At 48.6% G+C, this 23451-nt stretch overlaps 11 protein-coding genes across 11 annotated transcripts; 6 read left to right on the forward strand and 5 right to left on the reverse strand.

Moving 5' to 3' along the window:
* Window positions 1-344: 344 nt before the first annotated feature.
* FOBCDRAFT_315061 (uncharacterized protein) lies at window positions 345-1251 on the forward strand (the record flags this gene model as incomplete). The annotated part of the gene is made up of 1 exon (XM_031172501.3): window positions 345-1251. The coding sequence occupies one exon, from the start codon at window positions 345-347 to the stop codon at window positions 1194-1196; it is 852 nt and encodes a 283-aa protein (XP_031049286.2). The 3' UTR covers window positions 1197-1251.
* On the reverse strand, window positions 1240-2760 carry FOBCDRAFT_247590 (RmlC-like cupin domain-containing protein). The gene is made up of 2 exons (XM_059610810.1): window positions 1802-2760; window positions 1240-1757 (listed from the first exon to the last, which is right to left on the reverse strand). The coding sequence occupies exons 1-2, from the start codon at window positions 2732-2734 to the stop codon at window positions 1332-1334; spliced, it is 1359 nt and encodes a 452-aa protein (XP_059464049.1). The 5' UTR covers window positions 2735-2760; the 3' UTR covers window positions 1240-1331.
* A 756-nt stretch (window positions 2761-3516) lies between these two features.
* Window positions 3517-4803, reverse strand: FOBCDRAFT_127771 (phosphatidylserine decarboxylase-domain-containing protein; the record flags this gene model as incomplete). Its single annotated transcript, XM_031172503.2, has 1 exon — window positions 3517-4803. The coding sequence occupies one exon, from the start codon at window positions 4801-4803 to the stop codon at window positions 3517-3519; it is 1287 nt and encodes a 428-aa protein (XP_031049288.2).
* Window positions 4804-5921: 1118 nt separating this feature from the next.
* FOBCDRAFT_256554 (uncharacterized protein) lies at window positions 5922-8041 on the reverse strand (the record flags this gene model as incomplete). The annotated part of the gene is made up of 3 exons (XM_059611184.1): window positions 5922-7000; window positions 7076-7642; window positions 7858-8041. 3 exons carry the CDS (start codon window positions 8039-8041, stop codon window positions 5922-5924), a joined length of 1830 nt encoding a protein of 609 aa, XP_059464050.1.
* A 1000-nt stretch (window positions 8042-9041) lies between these two features.
* On the forward strand, window positions 9042-10099 carry FOBCDRAFT_13083 (uncharacterized protein). Its single transcript, XM_031172505.3, has 3 exons — window positions 9042-9221; window positions 9280-9645; window positions 9696-10099. The coding sequence occupies exons 1-3, from the start codon at window positions 9121-9123 to the stop codon at window positions 9904-9906; spliced, it is 678 nt and encodes a 225-aa protein (XP_031049290.2). The 5' UTR covers window positions 9042-9120; the 3' UTR covers window positions 9907-10099.
* On the reverse strand, window positions 9952-11874 carry FOBCDRAFT_126352 (Cupredoxin; the record flags this gene model as incomplete). Its single annotated transcript, XM_031172507.2, has 5 exons — window positions 9952-10099; window positions 10143-10365; window positions 10407-10971; window positions 11013-11507; window positions 11551-11874. The coding sequence occupies 5 exons, from the start codon at window positions 11872-11874 to the stop codon at window positions 9952-9954; spliced, it is 1755 nt and encodes a 584-aa protein (XP_031049292.2).
* A 255-nt stretch (window positions 11875-12129) lies between these two features.
* FOBCDRAFT_13092 (iron permease FTR1/Fip1/EfeU) lies at window positions 12130-13385 on the forward strand. The gene is made up of 4 exons (XM_031172509.3): window positions 12130-12321; window positions 12368-12810; window positions 12853-13051; window positions 13095-13385. Exons 1-4 carry the CDS (start codon window positions 12169-12171, stop codon window positions 13296-13298), a joined length of 999 nt encoding a protein of 332 aa, XP_031049294.2. The 5' UTR covers window positions 12130-12168; the 3' UTR covers window positions 13299-13385.
* An 86-nt stretch (window positions 13386-13471) lies between these two features.
* Window positions 13472-14705, reverse strand: FOBCDRAFT_236384 (uncharacterized protein; the record flags this gene model as incomplete). The annotated part of the gene is made up of 3 exons (XM_031172512.3): window positions 13472-14319; window positions 14364-14589; window positions 14688-14705. The coding sequence occupies 3 exons, from the start codon at window positions 14703-14705 to the stop codon at window positions 13472-13474; spliced, it is 1092 nt and encodes a 363-aa protein (XP_031049297.3).
* A 2667-nt stretch (window positions 14706-17372) lies between these two features.
* FOBCDRAFT_213890 (amino acid/polyamine transporter I) lies at window positions 17373-19377 on the forward strand. Its single transcript, XM_031172514.3, has 3 exons — window positions 17373-17720; window positions 17768-18872; window positions 18920-19377. Exons 1-3 carry the CDS (start codon window positions 17645-17647, stop codon window positions 19305-19307), a joined length of 1569 nt encoding a protein of 522 aa, XP_031049299.1. The 5' UTR covers window positions 17373-17644; the 3' UTR covers window positions 19308-19377.
* A 271-nt stretch (window positions 19378-19648) lies between these two features.
* On the forward strand, window positions 19649-21647 carry FOBCDRAFT_153959 (uncharacterized protein). The gene is made up of 5 exons (XM_031172515.3): window positions 19649-20361; window positions 20404-20590; window positions 20635-21045; window positions 21088-21205; window positions 21255-21647. The coding sequence occupies exons 1-5, from the start codon at window positions 19878-19880 to the stop codon at window positions 21609-21611; spliced, it is 1557 nt and encodes a 518-aa protein (XP_031049300.3). The 5' UTR covers window positions 19649-19877; the 3' UTR covers window positions 21612-21647.
* Window positions 21648-21976: 329 nt separating this feature from the next.
* FOBCDRAFT_175610 (uncharacterized protein) lies at window positions 21977-23380 on the forward strand (the record flags this gene model as incomplete). Its single annotated transcript, XM_059608512.1, has 3 exons — window positions 21977-22516; window positions 22561-22680; window positions 22724-23380. The coding sequence occupies 3 exons, from the start codon at window positions 21977-21979 to the stop codon at window positions 23378-23380; spliced, it is 1317 nt and encodes a 438-aa protein (XP_059466698.1).
* Between the last annotated feature and the right edge of the window lie 71 nt (window positions 23381-23451).

The raw sequence follows: 23451 nt of genomic DNA on the forward strand, positions 1-23451 counted from the left end.
CTGCTCTCTTTCAGTAATTGGAAGGGTCTCATGATAGGCTTACTCCGCTGAAGTAAGCCATGAAGCAGCATGTCACAAGTTTCGCTGTTGCTTATTGGTATTGCGCTTTCAGCTCTATCCTACTATTGAACAGTGGCTGTGAAGCCACACTGCTAAAGAGGTATGACTAAACATCATCACATCACATGCTTTCAGCTTGCATTCATGAAAAGATAAATAAGGGCTAACTTCCACGAGTGCAGTCTTCTCTCCCCAAGCCCGAAAACACTCACTCTTCAACAGTGCTCCTTCATCACATCAAATTGCCTACACCTTGACCCATAAACCCAAATCAACAAATAACCATGACCAACCAGACACCACTCTATGGTAACAAGTTTGCCGAACTGGTCGCCCAAGACGTTTCGAACCCCCTTCCAGCTGAAAATGCAGTCAATGCTAAACTAACCAGCATCGACGGCACTGGGACTGCCGCACTGGTCAGCAGACTGTATGTCCCTGAGGATACCAAGAGATATGGCGGCTTCGGTTTCATCTTCAAAGATGATTCTACGTATGACGACTTCAAATGGGTACAATTCGTCACCCGACAGCTCGTCATTGATGGTACAGCCCAAACTGGGAGCTTGTCCAACAAAACGAACAAACCCGCTTACCAGTTGGTAAACTCTACGGAGGACATCACGGACTTTGCAACTGGCTCAGGAGCGCCGAACTGGAATACTTGCTGGGGAGTGGACTCTAAACTTACCGATGTTTTCTTCGCCAGCACTCATGAATACGTCAAGTCTGATGCCCTCAAAGTGAACGGCATTATGGACACTCCGAGCGTCTTGATCGGTAAGATTCCTAAGCCGTGGGACAGAGATTCTTATCAAGATGCTCCGGATGATTTGGTCGACATGAAGGAACTGGCGACCGGGCGAGGCACTTCGCGCGCTTACTTCTCGGACTATCTTGTGAAGAAGCTCGATGGGGGTGGACATCGCATTTATGCGCGTTTTGACCTCAGCTTGACTTGGAATGCAGGCGAAGGGGATAAAAAGAACTTTGAACTCAGCTCTTTGAACTCTACTGCCACAAACGCATTTCTGAACTGTCACAGAGCTGCTCTCCAGCACACGACAAGACCACTGAAAGAGGGCAGTGTATCAAAGCAACCTTATCTGGACTTTCTTAACTCTATTGTTACGTGAGAAGAGCCTAGGAACGGCTTTCAATACTTGCAGGAAGACACGGTCCCAAGATTGTTTAGGATAGAAGAATGTTGACAGGAAATGCGACGGACAGGAACAATGATGAACTTGGTTATAGCCCTCTATACTAGTAACTCAGTGTGATTTCTTCCACTCAGCGTTGACCTCCCGAACAAACTGTCCGTAAGCCCTATCGCTATTCGGAATAAACTTCCTCCTGTGCCCCTCCTCATCCTTCCAATAAAACGCTTCGTCATGAATTCTGTCATCGTCATCAAACTGATAGCACTGGAGAGTGATACAAACAGTATCCGAAGTATTCTCAAGCTGATGAACTTGATACTGATCCTTGCCCAACCAAGTGACTTTGCCTTCTTCGAGAATGACCGGATTGCCAATCAACTGTGACGGACTTCCCTCTTCAACCTTGTCGAACCAGGATACCTGGATCTTTCCGTAGAGGACTCTGATAACTGCCGAGGCATCACCGTGTTGGTGAATTGGTGATTTGTGGCCTGGAGGCCAGATCTCCATCACATAAGGGATACCAGGAGAATCCGCCTGTTGGTGTTAGTTGTGAACAATTCCGGGGAGGAAGAACATGCCAGATTATCACCAATTGTGATACGAAGATAGGTCTCCAGTTTGTCTCCAAAAGTGTTCTTTCCCTCAAGGATCTTACCACAGACCTTTTTAGGATCTCTACAGCTCTCGTCGATCGCTTCAGGGAGCTCTGGGAAATCAACCGGTCTCGCTGTAATCTTGGCCCCAGAGATATTGTGGTACAGTTTCTGACAGGCCTTGGGCAGATTGGCAAACGTCATGGCTGACATTTTCTCCAGTATGTCTAGTGTCATCTCCGACTCGGGGATAACCACGGGCGGGAGATCAACCGTGACGGGTTGTGGCTTGTACACAATGCCTTGGTTGGAAATCGGAGAACCATCTTGCTCAACTTCGGTGGAAACGAGGCTATCCATCCAGGCAGCTTTCTCCTTCTTGAACTGAATCTCCATGAAAGTCATGGAATTATTGATCAGATGCTGGCCGTACCGGATGCGAGCGTTGCTCCTATCAACGGAGATCCAATAAATAGCCTTCGTAGTCAATGTGTCAAGCAAAGCTGAGGCTTTTCCTTTCGGAAACATGACAAAGTCGTTAAACTTGTTTCTCTCCTCGCCCGGCTCAAACTTGAGCTTTTCTTTATATGCGACAAACTCGTCGGCATCTTTCTCTTTCTTGGATAGAACGCAGTTATCCTTTGTGATTTCTAGCTTCAGGGTTGGCTGTTCATCCCGCTTTTCGGGGCGAATGGTGAATGTAACACCTTTTTGGGGGGAGGTAGCCTTGGCAGCAATGGTACCCAGACCTCCCACGGCAAAGTCAATTCCGACGGGGGTAGTCTCCCAGGAAGACGAGATTGAGTATAGAAGATTGGCGGTTTTGAAGGGGCTGACTTGGGATTGAGCGTCGGATTCAGCAGGGATCTGATCCTGGGGTTCCCAAAAGGGATCAGTGAAGTGGGACGGATCGGCCATGGTAGAAGCTCAATGGTGAATAGAACGAATTGATCAGGAAACTGAAGATGCCTCTCTGAGAGGAAATTGTTTAGTATAAGTAGGTATTCTCCGAATTGTGCTTTGACCTCAACATTTTGATATATCATTTGATACACGGCCAAACCGCCTATCGCATCTGTTGAATTCGTCATCCAAGACAACCCACTAAGTTGCAGGAGACTAGTAGTCTTCAGCTAGCCACAAGAGCCCTTTACAGGAAAGGATCACAGAAACAGTTGGTCTAGAACGCAAAGTTTCCTTTTCGAGATCATCCAAGTCTTGCAAGATGCTTGAGTGCGGGGGTGCAGAGACATTTGCGGCTTTTGTGTGGGGACGAGATATCACAACCAGTTACCCAACAGCGTACTAAAGCTATCCCAAATTTACTGAGATATTATAGAAGCATTAAGTATCTTCTTATTTCGTCGTATTTGAACATCTCTCCTACTTATAGTTGATGTCGGGATTTATGCATCATGAGTGATACTGCCTGCAATACCGACCTGCTCGATACCCATGAACTGCTCCAAAAGAGTACAGCCTCTTAAGAAGATATGGGACCAGATCTGCAGTCACAAAGCGTTGAGTGGTTGATTAAACTCTGGCATTGGGCTTAAACAGGCCAGAGCTGCATATATGTCTCAGAAAAGCAGGCCTCATTTCAGGTATGACAGGAAGGTCAATGTCAGTTTCGTTTATTTGGCTAGATAGCTATCATCTTAACCGTAAGAGCATCCCAAATTCACTATAGCAACCCCTGTTTACTTTTGGGGAGCTCTTGCCAAGATGGTACCATACTTGGAGTACGTGTTGTTAGACGAAGCAACAAAATCCTCAACCCTCAGCCCCGCCTTGGGCTGGAACACACAAATGACATCCGATCCTCCAAACTGGAAGTACGAAATTTCTTGTCCCTTCTCAACTCTATCACCCTTCTGAATCGTTATCTTGACGGACGAAACTTGTGCCATGCCAATAGGAAGCACGGCAACCTTGCCCAAGACGGGGTTGTCGATGATGATCATGCCACGGGTCTGCAAGAACTGGTATCCAGGTGTATCAGGAGCGTCTGGGCCGCACATGACACGCATTGGCTCACACTTGGAGTTGACCTCCATGTACGCCGCGCCCTGGATGTTCTTCGCCTCGAGGACCTCACCAGCAACAGGAGCGTGCTGGCGATGGTAGTTGAAGGTGTTGAGGAAGGCATGCATCCAGACACCGCCATGGAACTCATCCGCGTACTCGCTTCCCTGAAGGAGCGACGAGATAGTCCAGGGAAGGTTCTTGATCATAATCACTCCGTCAGACTCAATGTTGACAATGTTTTGGTTGGCAACCGAATTGTCGTACGTGCAGTCGGCTGGGTACACAATGACACGGTCGTTCTCCGGCTCTGCAATAGGTCGCACGCCTGACTTGAGATGGCGAGAGAAGAACTGGTTAAAGGTACGGAAACCACCCTCTGGGACCAAAGCTTCGTCATAATTGTACTTGGGAGAGTTCTTCTGGCTGAAACTCTCAAGAGACTCTTTCGTGAGTGAGGCAGGGGAGTCCATGAACAGTCCAATAAGCTGCGCATATACGACTATCCATGAGGAGAGCCAGGTGAGCGGCTGACCGACCTGATCAGGCGAGATGGCAGTCTGAAGGTTCGCCAGAGGAGGTTGGTCGATGATGAAGTAGAACATGCAGAGAATATCGTAGATATCCTTTCCCTCGTAGTTCTCATGAGGCACCCATTTGAGTAGATCGTTGGCAAAGTCCAAGAACGATCGAGCATCACTGATGTTCAGCTTGTCCATAAACTGGGGGATCTGCTGGTATGCAGAGTGAACAGCTTCATCAAGAGCACCAGGCTTGATGGTCTCAAGGTAGCCTGTGAGGACAATAATGACGGGATTATAGATGACAGGTTTCTCGCCAAGCTCAGGCAAGGGAATGATGCCGACAAGACCTTTGCGGATCTTGTCGAGGGGGCCCTTTGAGGGAGGAGGCGGCTGAAAGCCGATCTCAGTATCGGGAGCAGTGGGAAGACCAGAAGGCATGATGATAGTTTTTAAGTATCGTGTTCAAGGTGAAGTGGTTGATGAAGATGAGTCTGGTAAACTGTCGACATGAGGGCTGGGGCATTTATACACATCGGGCCTGCTCTCATCCTCTACTCAGCTCTTCCGACGTCGATAGTGCCTGTTCACTCATTCCTCCTTCCTTTCCATCTACAGACTTCAATCGGTCCTTTGCCCCTCCTTTGGCAACATCAGAAGCAATTGCTTGCGCAACATAATGATGTGCTTTCAGGTAATTCGCCAATTCAACTTCGGCAAGTCTATCATGTCTCACAACCCCGCGTTCGTGCGTCGAAGCCCCTCCTCAGTCAACAGGAGCTGAATGTGTTCTGCATCTACTGGCCCTGAGGTGATTGGTTGGTAGTTGTTTTCTCAATAAGGTCGAACCTACAGCTGGTCTTAGTCCCTTTATGGACCACTGGGGGCTAGAAATCGAGGCCGGGGTTGACTTGAATCTTCAGCATGTGCTTCCGCCTCTTTTGACGGTGCTCTTCAGGTGAGGTCCGTATGGACACAGCACCATTGAGCTATAGTCTTTGCTTCTCTTGTCTCTTCTCTCTTGTCGCACTCACCAAGTCTTGGTTACGAATGAGCTGCCTCTTCTGGAGCAACGGACATGCTGTGAATGCAATGTATGTCGCACATTCGAGCGGGCTCCAATAAGCAAAGAATTGCAGCGATTCGATGCTGTCGGTAGCTTTTCCGGGAAATTGACAGGCGGATGGAGCGGGCCGCATGCATGTCTCACTGGTCTTTTTGCTTAGCCAGGAACTTTGGTTGTGGATATGACAGTTATACAACACATCCTTTGCTTTTCAGTAACGCACAATGTCAATCGAGTGAGGGATCAAATTCTTCGGGACCATATTGTTATCTCTTCTATGTTTCTAAGTTTTGTGTGGTGATTGTAAGCTCTCTGCCACGGGTCTCACCTGTAAACAACACGCCTCTATGTTTCAACAAGCCTTCAGCGCCATCGATAATATCAAGTAATCAACGCAGCCTCAAAGTGAGCTCCTAAACGCGGTTTGCCAATCAACAAGATATTCCAAAATTAGAGAATGAGAACATTGTATAAATCAATTAGGCAAAAGAAACTAAGCATAGCTCCGCTCCCATCTCAGCTTTGGACCGCTTAGTTCAGTCGTCAAAGCAATCTTCCCAATCTCTCGCTCTGGATAAACAACACAAATCCGAACCTTGGCATCTTTGATCGTTTCAAGTCTGTCTGAACCACCTTTTCCACTTCCGTCTTGAGAGACATCTACGAATGGAGAATCTCTTGTCAACCCGGCGACACTATCCAGAAAATCGGGGGCTTTGATACGCTGGCGAACAACGATATTGTCAACAGCGCAAATCATCAATATCACCGTCTGTAGCATTGTCGTAATGAACCACGGCTTATTCAGCTTGTACATATCCTTGTCAAACTCCGTCCATGTTGCTGTAGTATTCTGCCAGAGCACTGGTCCCCCTCCATCCAAGAATAATCCTTTACCGCCAATTAGTACATTCACTTCATAGGTCGACATAGTAATCGTATTTAGAGCAGTCGCGAGTCTTCGTTCAATGACCTCTGGTGGAAGAGAGGCTAAGCATGCAAATCTGTCAGCAGTCTCCGGATCATCTCTATATCCCCCAAAGATTCGCTGGAAAATACCCAGAGGGTCTCTCAAGTACATTTCGAGGGTGCTGGATTCATCAACATGATGACTCGCGCCTGTGGATGATAGTTCCCGTAAAATCCCTCTGGAAAGTTTGAGGCTTGATAGCGCCGTCAGGTTTCCCTTGATTGGGTATGATGGTGTGTGCCTAGCCTGTTTGGCCTGACATACGAGGTCGGCATCAGCTGTTGCTCTACTACAAGCAACCTCCATATCGATATACGAGGTGCTGATATCGCAAAGCCTTAGAATCTCCGATTTTTCGCCCACAGCAGTAGTGCATAAGCCTCCCATCACAAGCTGTAATTTTGACTGTGGCTCCGTTTCGAATGATGCTGTGAAATGCTCCGTGATTGTTGCGCTATTAGGGAAATCGAACCAGATATTCGGGTACACCATATTTGGCTCTAATCTACCATTGTATTGTTGACTTAGAGGAACACTGGAACTAGTGTTGTGAGACCATGGCGCCATGGAACCACTTCTGGCCCATTCGCTCCCATTGAAGGCTTTTCCACATGAAAGAGTCTAATAGTGGAAATGGACTGCCATAGTTGAGTTTCCTGGCCTTTCAAATGAGCCACCTCTGATCGGAAGTCCAATCAACGAAGCATAAGGGACGATTTCATACTCGGGAACGGAAATCCAAGTATGAGGGTCGCTGGCATCGTATGCTGGTAGGAGTTCCAGGAAAGGTATCCGAATATTCCTCCATAGGTCCCTACGTCCTCTGCGAGACGCTTCCCACTTCCCGCCAAGGTCAGTTATTATATCATTGTAGTGTGGACTACTGGTGTTGGCATGAGAGACAAGGACATCCTGTGTTGAAAACGAGGCAGAGAGAACGGTTCTCATATCAGAAATCATAGACTGTTCAGCCGATGCTCCAATAAACACACTCGCTCCAGAACGATAGTACTGGTAGATCTCACTTCTGTTGTTACCAAGATAGTATGTTACCGATAATTCCGTGAACATCGGATTTTGCTGAAGACCTAATGAGCGGAGTGCGGCTTGACCTCCTAAAGGACTTAGGGACCATACTGCAATGACGCATATTACCCAACTACCAATCCACCCCATCGTGAGAATGTTTTTCAGGGCAGAGGCCGTGGTCTGGCTGGTCAGCAGGAACTCCATGGAGCCTAATGCTGATCCCTCGTTCAGCACGGAAGAGCGCGATAGACTTCAGTAATGGTCCAAGGACGGCAGCGAATAAAATTGGCCATAGAGTGGAAGCGACGCTGAGAACCTCGAGTACTGTATCGCCGAATGAACTCTGTTTCTTTCCGTGTAAGGAAACCATCATGGCAAGGAGAACTATTCCCCGGCGAGCTTCTGTGCTTCTCTGACTCATGTAACTTACCTGCATATGCGATAGGGATGAGAAGAAGTAGCACAGCTAAGCCGACTCTCCTGAGCCAGGACGGCGAAGATTGTCGAAGTGACTCTCCAACACCAGCAGAGTGTAGGATTGAAGCATTTCCAGATATCCGCGACCCAGTCGCTGAACTGAGGCTTTTCAACTCCAGCCGTGTAGTTTCGTCCATGACGTAAGTATCTGTAACATAATGAGAAATTTGAAAATACCCGTATCCTGAGCCCAGTTGGGGACTTTTGTATTTGAGCCTCCATTGTAGTCCTACTCACTAAAAATTGAATCTGAGAGACAATAATAGTTGAGAAAGCCTTTCTCAAAATTAGTGGCTCTTTGCGTTGCTCATTCTTTTCACCCGGAGGTTCTCATCCCCAGAGAGTCACATTCTTAAGAAACATACGTCCAACTGCATGGCGGTCCTTGGTTTTCTTTGGTCAGGTTTCTCTTGTGTGTTACACAAGAGGCTGAAATTCTCTGAATAACAGCCTTTATGTATCACCGGCTGGCACTATTGGTCAAGGAGGTGACAGTCTACCTTAGAGCTGCAAAGCCACATGCAAGAGTCTTAATGAAGGCAACAATTTCAATAGCATTGAGGAGATTAGCCCAGATCTTATTAATACACATAGAAGCCATATTTATATGACAGACTATACAAAACTCAAAGTGATAGAGTATGTTCAAGATCAATGTTCAAAAACCTCAGCCCTATGATGTTGCCATCAACGGTTCGTTGCAATTCAATGACGACTCATCTTATCAATAACGTCCGACGGATACGGGATTCCGCTAGTTCAGTGATCATCCCTGCAGGATAAGCACTAAGCCTCCGACAACCCTGCAACAAACCACCAATCGCCAATCCAGCGGCGGGTCAGTCCCTTTTGATTAGCTCTGATCTTCTGTTTCAGTTTCCATTCTCATCACTTCATGATCAGCATCGATTCGTGACTTTGAGTAAAGAATTGGGAATCTCGCATCAGGAGTGCCAAGTTTTGGAGACATCTCGAACCAAAATGTTTTTCGGTCATGTAACGGTCAAAGTGGCGGGGATCAGCAGCTGAAACGAAAGCGCCTCGTAAGGATCAAGCTAAGAACCAGGGTCTCCCCAGCTTACGTATTTTGTTTAATCTGCCCTCGCACTCTTGAATGCGAGCTGTGTCTCTTCTCATCTTTTAAGTCCATTCCAGTAATCTCAATCTTAATTTTCACAGCCTCAACTTCTTCACAGCCTCATCAACACCCGTCGAAATGTCGACCGTATCGCCAGAAACAACAAACGCGGATATCATCTCGCCTCCAAAATACACAGCAAACGCTGAGTCCCCCAGAGACGAGAAAATCGCAATTGAGTACGTTACGCTAACCTTCCCCTCCACCAAATCTTACGCGACGCTGACAGTACAAAAGACAACCAAAAGTTGACGACGAAAACCTCCCCGAGGTCGTTACCGAGCAAACCAGCCCAGCGCAAATGAGCCCTCCCCCCGCAAGCGAATACCGTCCTGTTTCGACCGTTTCTCCCGCACCGGAAAGTACAATGAACTGGGACGGTACGCAATCGCCGCCCATCTTGCAGCATCCTGCTCTTGCCCAGCAGCAGTACGCGGGGCATCAGTCAATGGTCATTGCAGCGCAGCAAACACCACAGGTTCCTCCGGGAGAAACTGTTACGCCGTTGCATTTGCTAGCTGATCAGGCTGATACAATGGATTGTCCGTTTTGTCAGCGTCGCGCTGAGACAAAGGTTAAGAAGTCTGCTTCTTCAATGACACAGTACGTTTTTCCGCAACTGATCAAACTTGAGGTATCTAATTGAGATATAGTATTTACGCAACCGCTCTTTTCTTTACGACTCTTTTCGGTGTCATTTTCCCTTACGCATGTCACTGCGCGCCAAACATTAGCCATTTCTGCAAGAACTGCGGTCGCAAAGTCGCATTCAAGGAGCGCGGTGGACAGATGGAGGCACTGGGCACGCCTGATCATTTGAGGGAGGTCTCGAAGTATCCAGCTGCTCCGCCTAAGCAGAAATGAGCTATCACGAGGGGTTAAGGCGTTGGTAGCGATCTATTGTCTAACCTAATGTTGCGGCTCTTCTTCTGCGAGGAGAGGTGCTGTCTCGGGGGTCTTTTTGTCTTTCTTCATCCCGTAGGATGCGACTGTGTAGATACCGAAAATACCCATGAATGTACTGAATGCGAATGCGAGGATGCCTTTGAGCGTGAAGCTGTGACTGTTAGCGGTGTCGCATGAGAGATTGGGGGACATACCCTTCTGGAAGACGTGGTGGAGGGACGTTTTCGCCGGAGAGATCGAGGAGATCAGTGTTTCCGGCTGCGTTGCCGACGGTGGGAATGTTGCCAGCTTTGCATGCGTCGAGATGGTTCTGGGGGAGCTTCAGTGAAGCTTGTAATGCGAGGGGATCTTCAACGAATGTCGCGATCAATCCGGACGTGACGTGCCATTCGATATGGCAGTGGAATAGCCAGACACCTGAAGATTAGCTTGGTTCAACACTCAATCGGACGACATACCTGGGTTGTCGGCCTTGAATCTCAGCACCACATTGCCATTTCCGTTCACAACAACTGTATCTCGTCTCATCGGCGTCTCTGCAAACTCCACTGATCCATCAAAGTCACCAGCGTCATCATCGCTTCGATGCAACACTTGAAAGTGATGACCATGCAAGTGAAATGGATGTCGTCCATCATCTCGGTTGTTAATCACTAACTGCACGATCTCATCCTTCTCCAAGACAAAGCTATGCGTATACGTTCCATAGATCTGAGGGTTCGTCGCTTGCTTTCCACTTGTCAATGCAGTGTAGAGTGTCGGAACCTTGGGAGCTCGGTAGGTGATGTTGTTGAAGAAGGCATAGTTTGCGCCGTCTCGAAGGTTATCCATGATGACATCCAGCTCAATACTTCTGCTTGGTTCAGGAAGTCTAACCATTTCATCGTACGGCACAAGATCCATATCATCATAAGGATCAAAGTCGTAGACGACAGATTGCTTTGGAAGAGGCTTTTCTTCATCGTATACAAGCCAACCTGTAACGTTCCAGTTGAGATCATCGGGGAGAACATCGAATAGATCCTAAACGGTCAGTGACGTAAATCAAAGAGTAACAAACTTACAGTATCCATGCTCGCAACAATAGGGAAGTTTGCTGATGCGTCGTCCTTGGTTGCTATCAACACACTGCATCGTTGTCCAGCAGATAAATAAACCATATTCGCTTGTGCCGGTTTCGTGTATGCACCATCAACTTCAACAATCGTCATGTTATGTCCCTCAATCCAGAAATACTGTCCCGCAAAAGCACCGATATTCGCCAACCTCAAAAAGTACGTCTTGCCTGTTTGAACAGGTACTTTGAGATCTTGAGTCTCGTTCATGAGAGCTGCTTGAGGGACGGGCTCTGCACCAGTTGGGTTTCCTTTCCTCAAAAACTCTGGTATTAACGTCTGCATTTGATCGTGATACCAATCCGAGATAGTCATGATAAGTTCTTCGTCGTATTTTCCTTTGAAATGTGACTTTGAGTCGTGAATGATAAGAGGTCCTCTAAGTCCATCAGGATATTGGCTTTCAGTGTGTGAGTGATACCAATATGTGCCGGGTTGAGTGATCTTTGAAGTCAGCATATTCTCAGTACAGAGATAAGAGACATACCGTAAAGTTATAGAGAAATGACTCTCCAGGTTGAATAGGGCACTGCGTAACCTGCGACGGCCCATCCATATGATTCGAGCCATTCATGAAAAGCCCATGAAAATGCAAACTCGTAGACTGATTCCCCAAATTATTCCTCACATTAACCAAAACCGTATCCCCAATACTCGCTTCAATCCTCGGTATCGGCCACTCTCCATTAATGCCTATCGTCGACCTCTCAAACGCGCCATCTGGATTTGCTCGAACCCAATCAATAGAAAAGTCATAAGACACCGTCGCAGCTAACGCCGCCGGCAACAAAACCAACCGTAAGATTCTCATGTTGACTGGGGGAGGTTGGAGGAGGGATTGGGGGAAGTGGATCTTATCAATCAGATAATCCGACGTCGGACGAAAAGAAAAATGTCATGTTATGCGCGGTTATTTAAGATTTAGGGCTTCTCTTTGGACAGAATTTTCTTAGCCTGGTTTGATTCGACGGTCATACGATCAATTGTGGACATCGTGTGACCCTTAGTTCCAAACCCGGCCGAGGCAGAGACGAGCTTGGCAAGCGGTTATCGGAAATTCTGTTATCTGATCTTTCTGATCTTTCATCGTCAAACATCGTCAAAAATGCTCGATTTATTCTCCGTGCCCGTGTTCGTCGTCGTCTTTCGGGAGACGCTCGAGACTGCTATCATTGTCTCAGTGCTGCTGGCTTTTCTGAAACAGACGCTTGATGGATCACAGCGCGATGCTGGCATTTATAAAACCTTGCGCACACAGGTACATTTGACTGAGCCAATTTAGAGTACAATGGCTGATTCTTTAGGTCTGGCTTGGAACGGCTTTGGGTCTTGCGTTATGTCTTATCGGTTCTGGTATAATTATCGGAATATTTTATATCCTCGGTAACGATACCTGGGCTGACCATGAGTATTACTACGAAGGAGTGTTTTCGCTCATTTCGGCCATCATCATCACCATCATGGGCGGTGCGTTGTTGCGCGTGGGTAAAATGGAGGATAAATGGAGGGCGAAATTGGCAAAGGCGATCGAGACACCAGTAACAGCTCAAGGAAAACGAGCATGGTTGGTTAATCTCTTCGAGAAGTACGCCATGTTCGTGTTGCCCTTCATCACGGTTCTTCGTGAAGGTATTGAGGGCATCGTTTTCGTCGCCGGTGTCTCATTCTCTGCACCCGCTTCTGCCGTCCCTCTCCCCGTCATCATGGGATTGATGTTGGGCGGCCTTGTCGGATATGCTCTCTATCGGTAAGTCGGTCAGTCAATTGATGAACGTGTCTAACTTTTCAGGGGCGGTTCATCTGCGAAACTGCAATATTTCCTCGTCGCTTCAACATGTCTTCTTTACCTCGTCGCAGCGGGTCTGTTCTCCCGAGCAATCTGGCTCTTTGAGCAACAGCAGTGGAACAAGGTTGTCGGCGGTGATGCCGCGGAACTCGGAGATGGTCCTGGATCATACGATATCGACCGAAGTATCTGGCACGTTAACGTGAGTAGCCTCCAGAGCCTTGCGAAACCTACTGACAATCCAGTGCTGTAATCCTCAGCTCAACGGTGGTGGAGGTTGGGCTATTCTGAATGCTGTTGTCGGATGGAACAATTCTGCCACGTATGGATCCGTGCTTGCCTACAACCTGTACTGGGTCTTTGTGATTGCGCAATTTTCCCTCATGTCGTTCAAGGAGGATCACGGACATTACCCATTGCTCAAGGGGGAGGACGCAAGGACTGATTAATGTGTTGTTTGATCCAGTAAATACATTGTCCATCGTGTGCGCCCAGGTACTCTCTACATGTCCTTTTGGCTGTCTTCGCCAAAGCGTGCGCCTTGTCAAGTGTAAATAGCCCACAATCGCTTCAATTGCTTCACCCGCTTCCAACTGTTTTCTCCAGCCTCTCCAAATGCCCTTTAGTCGTCGTATCGGGGCTTCTTGCGAGGTCGTCCAGGCCCACGTGCAGTCTTGCGCTTCTCAGCAGAAGCGCCGCTAGCCAACTGCTTAGCCTCAAACTTCTCCAGCTCACCCGGTGCGATCAATCGCAGCTTCTCTTCGTTCTCCCAGGTAGAGTCGTTTTGTTTGTATCCGACCCACTGGACCTGGTAGCTGCTCTTCTTCCTGCCAGCGGCAGGGATACACTTGAGGATCTTGAACACGTGATAAACGTCCAGCTGGGTCGCCTCCTCTCGACCTCCAAGCTTCTCCCAGTACTTGTAGACGAGCGTGGGAACCTGCTCTTGGAGACTCCATTCCGACTCCCAGGAGGTTTCGCCGCCTTCCCATTTGACTTTGATGTCGACGATCGAGTTGTCGGGGTCAACGCGATGCTCAACGAACTCGTCAATCGCCACGTCTTCCTTAAAACCGGGATTGGCGGGTTTTGGCGCATCGCCGTTGACCTCAACACCGCTCACTTCGTCTCCATTGAGCTTGTCGCCGTTCTTCTCAGGGCTCTTCTCGGCGGGTTCGGCAGGGGATTCGGAGACGACGGGGCCAGATTTCTTCGCGGGGGTTTCTGTTTTAGGGGTGCTGACTTTGGGGGTTCCGCGCGGAGTGCCAGCCTTGGGTGTGCCAACTCGAGATGAAGTTCGTGGGGTTGCGCCTCGAGGAGTATTTCCACGAGGAGTTCCGGTTCTCAACGCAGGAGAAGCCTTGGTAGTGTCGGGCTTCTCGCGATGGGCCAAGCCATCTTCCTTGGAAGGGGTCTCCGCAGTCATAGCGTCTCGAGTCTTTAACGGGGAAGCTGGAAAGTCGTAGGGATCTGGATTGTGAGCAGGAGCAGCGGCATGCGATGAGGAGAAATACCTTTGTTGGGTGATACCATGACTATGCAGCGAAAACCACGATAGTCGCGATGACTTTGCGATTGTTCGCGTTGAGTTGTGTTCAGTGGTTGTGGTATTGCGTCACTGTAGTTAGATGCTGGTCGCAAGTTGAGCGTGGGCGCGTTGACCGGCAACGCGTTGATATGGGGCTGTGGCGCCACAATCAGCCACCACGTTTGCTGACTGTATATCGGCAATTGATACGGCTGCAGATAAAGACATGAAGAGAGTTTGCAAGGTAAAAGAGCTAATGTTAAAGTTATCTTTTATGCCTAGAAATTGCGCGTGTGTCTGATTCACTGACCGTTGAAGAGATCGGCATGCAATTTGAACCACTAACTGGCCATGCCGCTTGTCATGACTATGCCGTCATCGTCAACGGCACACTGTCCCTGTCAATTGACAACTCGCAACGTTGCCTGTTCTTATCGGCAGTTTTATAGCTGACATTTAGTTAATGTTGCATGTGTCGACAATCAACATTATGCGACGCATAGCGATCAATTGGGGAGTCTACAGTCTGTTTCGGCATCCTCGGCACGCACACAAGGCTTTAGGAACATAGGTGCAAACACTTCTCAATGTCGGACGTGACTAAGAACTCCTTCACCGATCTCCTAGCTACTCTATTATCGCCAGTGAACATCAAATTTGCTGTTATGCTGGCCCGCGATGTGGTGGTGGCTTATGCATGCTCATATCATGAGACCAAGCAGCAACAGGCCATCGCTTCTTTTCTGGTCCATGACCTCCCCAATGTGCAACCAACAGTTTAATGAACCAGAAATCTCTCTTGATAGGAACTATCTCAAGATAGAAGATCTTTATACGTGCCGTTGTTCCAATATTGGCACTTCAGGTCTTGCCTATGTGTCATGATGGCTTTCATGCGTTCCGCCAAACTTGTGAGCCAGCTGTGTATCTGCCAAATGTCAATGGGCTCTTTCCCAACGGCACTCCATCTTTAATCTTAGCTTCGAGCGGAAATAAAGATAACTTAACAGTTCGGAACACTGCATCTGCATAGGTAGGTGAAACTTGAAAGGCGATGCAGGTCAAGGCTCATGATGAGCTCTTTGTCTCTTGGTATGATGGCCACGGTCGAAAAAAAGTCTCTTGTGAGCCAGCCATTCTCAGAGGCCTGATGTCTCTTAGTTGGAGCAACTTTTGTAGTGAATAGGTTCGAATCACCTTTGTCTCCAGTGCGGTCTATGCCCTTGACTCAGTTTGGTTCTCAACTTCTCATGAGCCAGGTTGCCAGGCGCATCTTATGAGTTCTTTGGGTTATGTCAGTTTCTGAAATTAATACTGGCTCGCACATAAGAGGATTCAGTGTTCCTCGAGATGCGCATCCGTTTCATTGAGTGGTATATCAACCATATGTAGAATTGTATTATGGTGATGTGCTGGAAAGCTGAAAAGTTGACACGCAAGTTTTAAGGCCAGTCGAAGGTAGCGATCATCTGAAAGATATCAAACTTGGTACTTGTGGAAACAATATAATGAGAGATATCTAGCGTTAATTTGCGACCTGAAAGTCGTTGCGCATTGGCTGGATTGCGGTCGTCCATGACCGTATCCTTTTCGCGTCGCATAACAATTTGGACGAGAGCCTTTGTACCATAAACTTAAACACCACACCGATTAAAACAGCAAGACTCAATATTAAAGATTAAACATGGTTCGATAACTCAAAAGATTATGGATGGGTTCTCCGGTATGTCAAAAATATAGATGCTAGCTGCAGGGTAATGGCAAGCAACATTAACTCAACACATGCAACCACTCAGCGAAAACGAATTAGAAAAACTCTTCCGCTAGCAAAGAAGCACCTTAAACGCCTTCGGGTCCAGTAGCCGGGAGATCATGCTAGGTTAATAGCCGCCAGGCAAACTAACGCCACCCGCATTGTCAAGGATACAGTAGTGTTGTTCTCGATCGTCCTTCTCAGTGGGGAGATTTGTGATATTGGACACGAGATCATGTAAGTCTTACACTATCCAACTGCTGACCGTGGGATTTTCGATCTATGATCGGTATTTCCCTCCTTTGGCGATGGCTCTATTTGGTGGCTGAATTGCAAATGATCGTCTCCATGATCTGAGTTCCATATCATCTTGGCAAACAATATTCACGGGCAACAAACACAGAATAGGCAGTCAATATCTGACATATTTCATCCTTCATACATAAATTCACATGAAACCCGGTTCAAAGCGTGTGAAAGCGAGCAAAAATATTAAGTTAAGGGACAATCCCTTGGCCCGGGCACGTCATCGGCCAGCACCCAACAACAAGTTAGCCTCGATATAAGCAAACCAATAGTTCAGCAATTCACTACACAAAGCCAAGAATTAACAAAAAATGTCTTGAACTTTTGTTCAAGCTATTGTAGATCAGGCAGGTGAGCTTACTTGACGTGGTCTGAGGCGACGATGGTGATATTATCGCAGCTCCCGTGTGGCAAGCAGGGATCTTCGGGGAGTACGGCCTTATGGGTTAGGAACAGGCTGAAAGGGATTGAGTATATTATTTGTGTTAACTCTGTTTGGAAGTCTGTATGTTCATCACGCAATGCTTCGGGGAGTCTGGACATGTCACACGAGGCGGTGCTCCCTGTTACAGTTGGCCAGGATGAGCGTGGGATGTAATTTTCTTGACAAGCAACCACTTCCATCGAGTACATCTGATCCTTGATGCAGACTCACCCGGACTTCCGATCGTATACCTCATACGCCAATATCCACAGCTAAAATTGGAAGGTAGTTAAAACAAAGACCTAAATTGAGCCTCAACAAGCCGCAATCCCACGAGTCTGGATTCATATACAAGCGGCGCGATGCCCGGGGAGACTTTTTCGTACCCATGCCAACTGTGGATCAATTGTGCGTCTTGGCTAAAATCAATTGGCTAACTGGAAATAAGCGTGCGATCACCTCAGATCGCGTCATCGTCCTAGTCACTCTAAAAACACCAAGCAAAGATTTTCATGACACATTAGCTGCCCACCAAGAGCTTCATCCCATCCACTGTCCGGTGATGATTGGTGGCTCACCGAATGGCACGATTCAAGGATCGTGCCGTTCTGGCGGCCTTCTAGATTCTTGGGTCCGCTGCGCTGTGGATCACCCAAGCTTTTTAATTTTTTGCCTTCCCATGGGGATTAAGTTATGGGGAGGTATTAAAGGGGATGGGGATCCCCTTTGTTGGAGATGGCTCATCAGAGATTGGCTTTTTGTTTTGAAGAACTGAGTCGGAATCATGAGTAACGACGATCTCAAGGGTCTTGAGCCCAAGGCTAACAAGACTAACTATGTCGGTTCAGACAGTGAAGAGGGTATGTCTAGGCACAATACCTTGATGAGAACGTCACTAACTTTACAGGCCGTCTTCAACACGCTGCCGATAACAAACGCCAGATCGGTGTTCTGAGCGCTTCTATGCTCATCTTCAACCGTGTCATTGGAACCGGTATCTTTGCTACACCCGGCTCTATCCTCGCTCTTCTCGGCAGTCCAGGTCTTGCTCTCATCATCTGGGTCGTTGGTTCCATCATCGCCGCTGCTGGTACGGCCGTTTACCTCGAATGGGGAACCGGTATCCCCAAGAACGGTGGCGAGAAGAATTATCTCGAGTTCATCTACCGCAAGCCCAAGTTCCTCGTCACTGGCATCTACGCCTCGTACATTCTTCTCATGGGCTGGGCTTCTGGTAACTCTGTCGTCTTTGGAGAGTATATCCTCCATGCTGCGAATACCGAGGTTGATCGTTGGAACCAGCGTGGTATTGGTCTGGCTTGTATCACCACTGCGTTCCTCATCCACGGATGTGCTCTCAAATGGGGGCTTCGTCTTCAGAATGCTCTCGGTATCATCAAGCTCTTCATCGTCTTCATCATGATCATCTGCGGTTTTGTTGCCCTTGGCGGTCATCTCAAGACTGACGAGAAGCCCAACAACTTCAAGAACGCCTTTGAGGGTACTACCGGCAGCGCTTATGGTGTTGTCACTGCTCTTTACAATGTCATCTGGAGTTTTGTCGGCTACAGCAACGCCAACTATGCCCTCAGCGAGACTCGCAACCCCGTGCGAACCCTCAAGATCGCTGCTCCTACTGCCATCATCTCTGTCTCGATCATCTACATCCTCGTCAACATCGCCTACTTCGCCGCCGTTTCCAAGGCTGAGATCATTGCCTCTGAGCGTCTTGTCGCTGCTTCGCTCTTCCGCAATGTCATGGGCCCCGCTGCTGAGCGTGCCATGTCTGTCTTTGTCGCTCTATCGGCTTTCGGAAACGTCCTCAGTGTCATCTTCTCTCAGGGTCGTCTTGTCCAGGAACTCGGTCGCGAGGGTATTCTGCCTTTCTCCCGTCTCTGGGCTAGCAACCGACCTTTCAACGCCCCTCTCGCGGGTCTTTTTGAGCACTGGGTTATTTGCGTTATTGTCATCCTGGCTCCTCCTCCTGGAGATGCCTACAACTTCATCCTCAAGTATGTATTCACCTCAACTCTGTCTGTCAACCTCGCTAACCAATCAGCCTCATCTCTTATCCTCTTGCGATCGTCAACACCTTTGTCGCTGGTGGTCTCGTCCATCTCTACCTCCATGGCGCAAAGTACAACTGGAACCCTCCGATCAAGGCGACCCTTCCCGTCACCGTCTTCTTCCTTCTCAGCAACATGTACCTGGTGATCGCACCATTTATCGCTCCCGATGATCCCAGCCAGAACCAGTACAAGAGCATGCCTTACTACATCCACTGCGTTGTCGGTATCGCTATCTTGGTCGCGGGTGCCTTCTACTGGCTCATCTGGGCTGTCATTCTTCCCAAGATTGGTGGTTATAGGCTTGTTCGCGAGACTCATGTTGATGAGATTGATGGCTGGGAGTCTAACCGCTTCCATCGGGAACCTATTAACAAATAATTGTAATTGCTTTGAGTTGTCAGCGTCTTTAGACTAGATTAATACCCAAATTGCTGCTTGTTCAACACAACAATTGACTTTCACTTGATGATCTTCGTGGTCCACAATTAACCGTGATGCTGCATATAATCGAGCTATGACTAAGAATGAGATACCGAACTGAAGGCCTGTCGAGCTACAGAGTGGGTGTCGCGTATGACTTCACTGAGAATGCTTTAGACATCTTTTACCTGGGTACCCTGTATTGCTTCAGCTGTATGGGATCAACTATGATCCGGTGGCTTTGAATCAATCGCGAAACCAACACCAAACACCGCGTTCCAACCGACAGAGATTATCACGTTCATTCAGATCCAATTCTTCCTCACACCCGAAGTCCGAAGTCAATGTTCAGGGTCCGACCCGCTCAAGCTCATCGGTGCCAGTTCTCCCGCCGAAAATGACGTCTCTCCGGTCCTACTTCTGCTCCCGATCGCCGCACACTCGGAACCACAATTACTCCCGATACTCTTCTTTAAACATATCGCAAGTCGCAATCATGACTACGCCAAACAAAACATCACAGCAATCATGTCGAAGCTACTAAGACTACGGGCGAGACCTCTGACGTGGGGAGGCAGCTTCACAGCGCGCCAATTCAGCACAACAAGACCTGCGCTGGCGGTGCGGGGAGGGTCGAAGCTCTTTAAAGATGCGGACGCTGCGGTTGCGGATATCAAGAGCGGTTCAACACTGTTGAGTTCGGGCTTTGGACTCTGTGGTGTCGCAGATACATTGATTGGAGCGCTGAACAGAAGAGGTCGCGATTCTCTCAATTCGCTGACTGCTGTGTCGAACAATGCTGGCGTTGAAGGCAAAGGCGGTTTGGCAACGCTCACAAGCGCTGGTCAAGTCGATCGCCTGATCCTATCATACCTCGGAAACAACAAGGTGTTGGAGAAGAAGTACTTGACAGGCGAATTGGCTATTGAGCTTTGTCCCCAAGGAACTCTAGCTGAGCGCATTCGTGCTGCCGGCGCTGGCATCCCTGCATTCTTCACACCAACTGCAGCTCGTACGTTATCCGTCAGTTGATAGAGCGAAGCTAACAAGTTAGACACTCTCTTGCAGGATGGAGAAATCCCCGTGCGGTTAGACAAGTCGGGTGCTGTTGTCGAAAAAGGTCGAAAGCGAGAAACACGCGAGTTCAACGGTCGAACATTCCTGATGGAGACGGCAATTGAAGGCGATGTAGCTATCATTCGAGCTTGGAAGGCTGACAAGGAAGGCAACTGTGTATTCCGGTATGTCTGCCCAATTGAACTCTCAGTTGATGCTAACAAGTTAGATACGCAACAAAAGCATTCGGACCCATCATGGCAAAGGCCGCGAAACTCACAATTGTCGAAGCCGAAAACATCGTCGAAGTTGGCGCAATCGATCCCAACGATGTCGACCTCCCCGGAATCTTCGTCGACCGAATCGTTCAATCGACAGCCGAGAAGAATATCGAGGTTCTCAAGTTGAGAGAAGAGGGATCGGATGGACCACCCAAGGCTACGAATGAAGCGCAAGAGCGACGAAATCGCATTGCCAGACGAGCGTCCAAGGAGTTGAAGCCCGGTTACTATGTTAACTTGGGTGTTGGCATTCCTACACTGGCTGTTTCTTTCCTCCCTGCCGATTCGACTGTGCATATCCAGTCTGAGAACGGTATTCTTGGAATGGGTGCTTATCCTACAAAGGATGAAGTTGATCCGTATGTTAATCGTCTCTGTGTGAAGCGTCGCTAACAAATTAGTGATATCATCAACGCTGGTAAAGAGACAGTCACCCTTGTCCCCGGCGCATCCGTCTTTGACTCCGCCGAATCATTCGGCATGATCCGTGGCGGTCACGTCGACGTCTCAATCCTAGGCGTAAGTTCTCCAAACCCCTCTCACCTTATTTCTCCACTAACAATCCCAGGCCCTTCAAGTCAGCGCAGTCGGTGATTTAGCCAACTACATGATCCCCGGCAAGGTCTTCAAAGGCATGGGCGGCGCGATGGATCTCGTCGCCAACCCCGACAACACCAAGATCGTCGTCGCCACCGAACACTGCGCCAAGGACGGCTCATCAAAGATCAAGCAGCAGTGCACGTTGCCACTAACAGGCGCACGTGTAGTAAGCACCATCATCACGGATCTGTGTGTGTTTGAGGTAGATCGCGAGCAAGGTACTCTTACGCTTACAGAACTTGCGCCGGGGGTTAGTGTGGATGAGGTCAGGAGTAAGACGGATGCAGACTTTTCGGTGGTGGATGATTTGAAGCAGATGGAGTGATACCAAATAGAAAGAGTTAATGAACTTTTGTGTAATGATGTACTTGCACTTTTGTGTGGTGAGTGGAACTTTTGAAGATTCGTCATTGAACCCTGGTGGCTTGGAATAAAGTTGGGCTCCGCTGCGGGGAATAGATTAAGGTTACGAGTCTATTTGGGCGATCGGCAGGGCGGTTGAACGGTTACTTGCGCCATTGATACCTTGTTATAGCGTAGGTGAACGCCAGCGCCGATGGGGAAGGTCCTGTTTTGCTGATGATCATCTGCGGTGCTCAAAAGTTTGCCCGATTTTACTGTCGCCAAGAATGAGGAGACGGTTATATAGCAGTGCTGGGCTGCACGTAGTTAGATCGACACGCATCAATCATGAGGTACTCAATCGTTTCCCTCCTCACTCTCGCCTTGGGCGCACTTGCTGTTCCCAAGACTGAGATCAAGTCTTATGACGGTTATAAAGTCTTTCGTGTAAACACCCACGGCAAATCCGCCATCAAAGAGAAGCTCACTCCTGTGACTTTCGATGAGTGGGAGCATGGCTACCAGCACGTTGACATTGTCGTCGCACCCAATGACATCAGCGCTTTTGAGAGTCTGAAGCTTGACTACACCACTCTGCATGAGAACCTCGGCACTTCAATTACGGGCGAGAGCGTGTCCCGCAAGAAGTGGAAGCGCCAGGCAGATGATGATTCATGGTTCGATGAGTTTCACAACTATGAGGATCACATCGACTACTTCCGTGACTTGCAGGCGCAATTCCCTAACAACTCAAAGCTGGTGTCTTCGGGCAAGTCGTACCAGAAGAGGAATATTTATGGGCTGCATCTTTGGGGAGAAGACGGTCCTGGAAAGCCTGCTGTGCTTTATCACGGAACTGTCCACGCTCGTGAATGGATTTCCGGTCCTGTAAGTTCGCTGCCTTGTTATTGACTTTCGTGGCTGACCGTTAGACACTCGAATACATCACCCTTCAACTCGTCAAGGGCTTCAAGAGCGGCGATGAAGATGTCCAGTCTTATCTGAACAAATACGACTTTTACATCTTTCCCTTTGTCAATCCCGACGGCTTTGTGAGTTTCCCGCACCATATTGACGTATTAAGCTAATTGTTAGGTCTACTCTACCACCGCTGATCGTCTCTGGCGAAAGAACCGTCAACCTCCTCCCGCCACTGCAGCCAACCAATCATGCTACGGTCGCGATATCAACCGCAACTGGGAATTCGGCTGGGACTCCAACAAGCGCGGTGCTTCCACAGATCCCTGCTCCCAGGTTTATCGTGGTGAGAAGCCCGCCGACACTCCAGAGAACCAAGGTCTCGATAAATTTGTCCGCCAGCTTCGCGATACCGTGGGCATTGCGCTGTACATCGACTGGCACAGCTACGGACAATACATCCTCTCTCCCTTCGGCTACAAGGAAGACCTTTACGCACCTGAGCTTGGAAAGTGGACTAAGGCTGCTGCGCTGGTCAGCGAGGCTATTCGCGAGAGCACAGATGACCACACGACGTATACTTTTGGACCTAGCGGTGCTGTCTTATACGTCACTACTGGTGCTGCTCCTGATCATGTTTATAGTGTCGGAGGAGCCAAGTTCTCGTATACTATTGAGCAGCGCGATACTGGTGAGAATGGTTTCGTTCTTCCACCCGAGCAGATTCGACCGAATGCTGAGGAGCAGTGGGCGGGTCAGAAGGTGCTGCTGTCGCTGTTGGATGAGACGTTCTTTGATGGAAAGGGTCCTGCTCTTTACCAGGGACAGACTTAGATGGGGGTTGAATCTCTGTTTCTTGTATATAGTTGAGAAGCCAATTGAAGTGGCGGAGGATGCGCAAACGT

Source organism: Fusarium oxysporum, chromosome II (genome assembly GCF_013085055.1).
Source record: "Fusarium oxysporum Fo47 chromosome II, complete sequence".
NCBI lineage: Eukaryota > Fungi > Ascomycota > Sordariomycetes > Hypocreales > Nectriaceae > Fusarium > Fusarium oxysporum.